The following is a 683-nucleotide window of genomic DNA, read 5'->3' as shown; positions in this document are numbered from 1 at the left end:
CCATTTATTTTTTTTCTGGAGAACAGCTTTTCTTCAGTCCTTAAGGACTTAGCTCCTTACATGGGCTTTGGTGGAGGTCGTGGGGCAGCACCTGCAGGTCTAAATCGGGGTGGGGGTGTTCGGTCCTTCCGTGCTTCACGAGAGCGATTCCTGACTACCTTGCTGTGAATGGCACAACTCACACAATAATGTAGTTTCACATACAGCTTGGGAAGCACATAGGCGTCGAAGACGCTCGCTTCGGAAATGTCCCTGACGGCGGCAGCCTCTACTATGTTCCGTATAACGAACTTCTTAATGGCCTTATCCTTGGGCACACAACGGGCGCAGTTGGTGCAGCGAATAGGCTGCACGTGGCCGCGGCCCTTTTTGGCACGACCATTATTCCTTCTTTTCTTGGTCATCTTGGTAGCGAGACCCGAGAGAGCTCAACCAACTTCTTATCTTATCAATTCCTTTTATAAAATCTTTTATAATTTTCATCTTTATGGTCATATTCCTTCCCTTCATCATATTTCACCTTATTTTTGTAAAAATACAAGCATTTCTTTCTTTAAAATTTTGGGAGGAAGTTTCTTCTAACAGACCAAAATATGCCCAAAATCTAGTGTGTGGAACTGATCTATTCACCAGCCTGATCATATTTGATAATATTCTTTTTTTTAATCTTTTTCTTTTTTCTC

General features: G+C 42.8%; 1 protein-coding gene across 1 annotated transcript; it reads right to left on the bottom strand.

The window, feature by feature from the left end:
* Positions 1 to 6: 6 nt before the first annotated feature.
* LOC141372100 (small ribosomal subunit protein eS26) lies at positions 7 to 422 on the bottom strand. The gene has a single exon (XM_073890581.1). It carries the CDS (start codon positions 402 to 404, stop codon positions 57 to 59), a length of 348 nt encoding a protein of 115 aa, XP_073746682.1. The 5' UTR covers positions 405 to 422; the 3' UTR covers positions 7 to 56.
* Between the last annotated feature and the right edge of the window lie 261 nt (positions 423 to 683).

Source organism: Callorhinus ursinus, unplaced genomic scaffold (genome assembly GCF_003265705.2).
Source record: "Callorhinus ursinus isolate GAN/ISIS: 27379988/994484 unplaced genomic scaffold, GSC_fseal_2.0 scaffold1018, whole genome shotgun sequence".
Lineage (NCBI taxonomy): Eukaryota > Metazoa > Chordata > Mammalia > Carnivora > Otariidae > Callorhinus > Callorhinus ursinus.
The sequence above is the reverse complement of the archived record's forward strand: the minus strand, read 5'-3'. Positions and strand labels throughout refer to the sequence as shown.

Excerpts from the sequence above, each read along its gene's own strand:
- LOC141372100 (XM_073890581.1), bottom strand. The coding sequence starts at position 404 with ATGACCAAGAAAAGAAGGAATAATGGTCGTGCCAAAAAGGGCCGCGGC.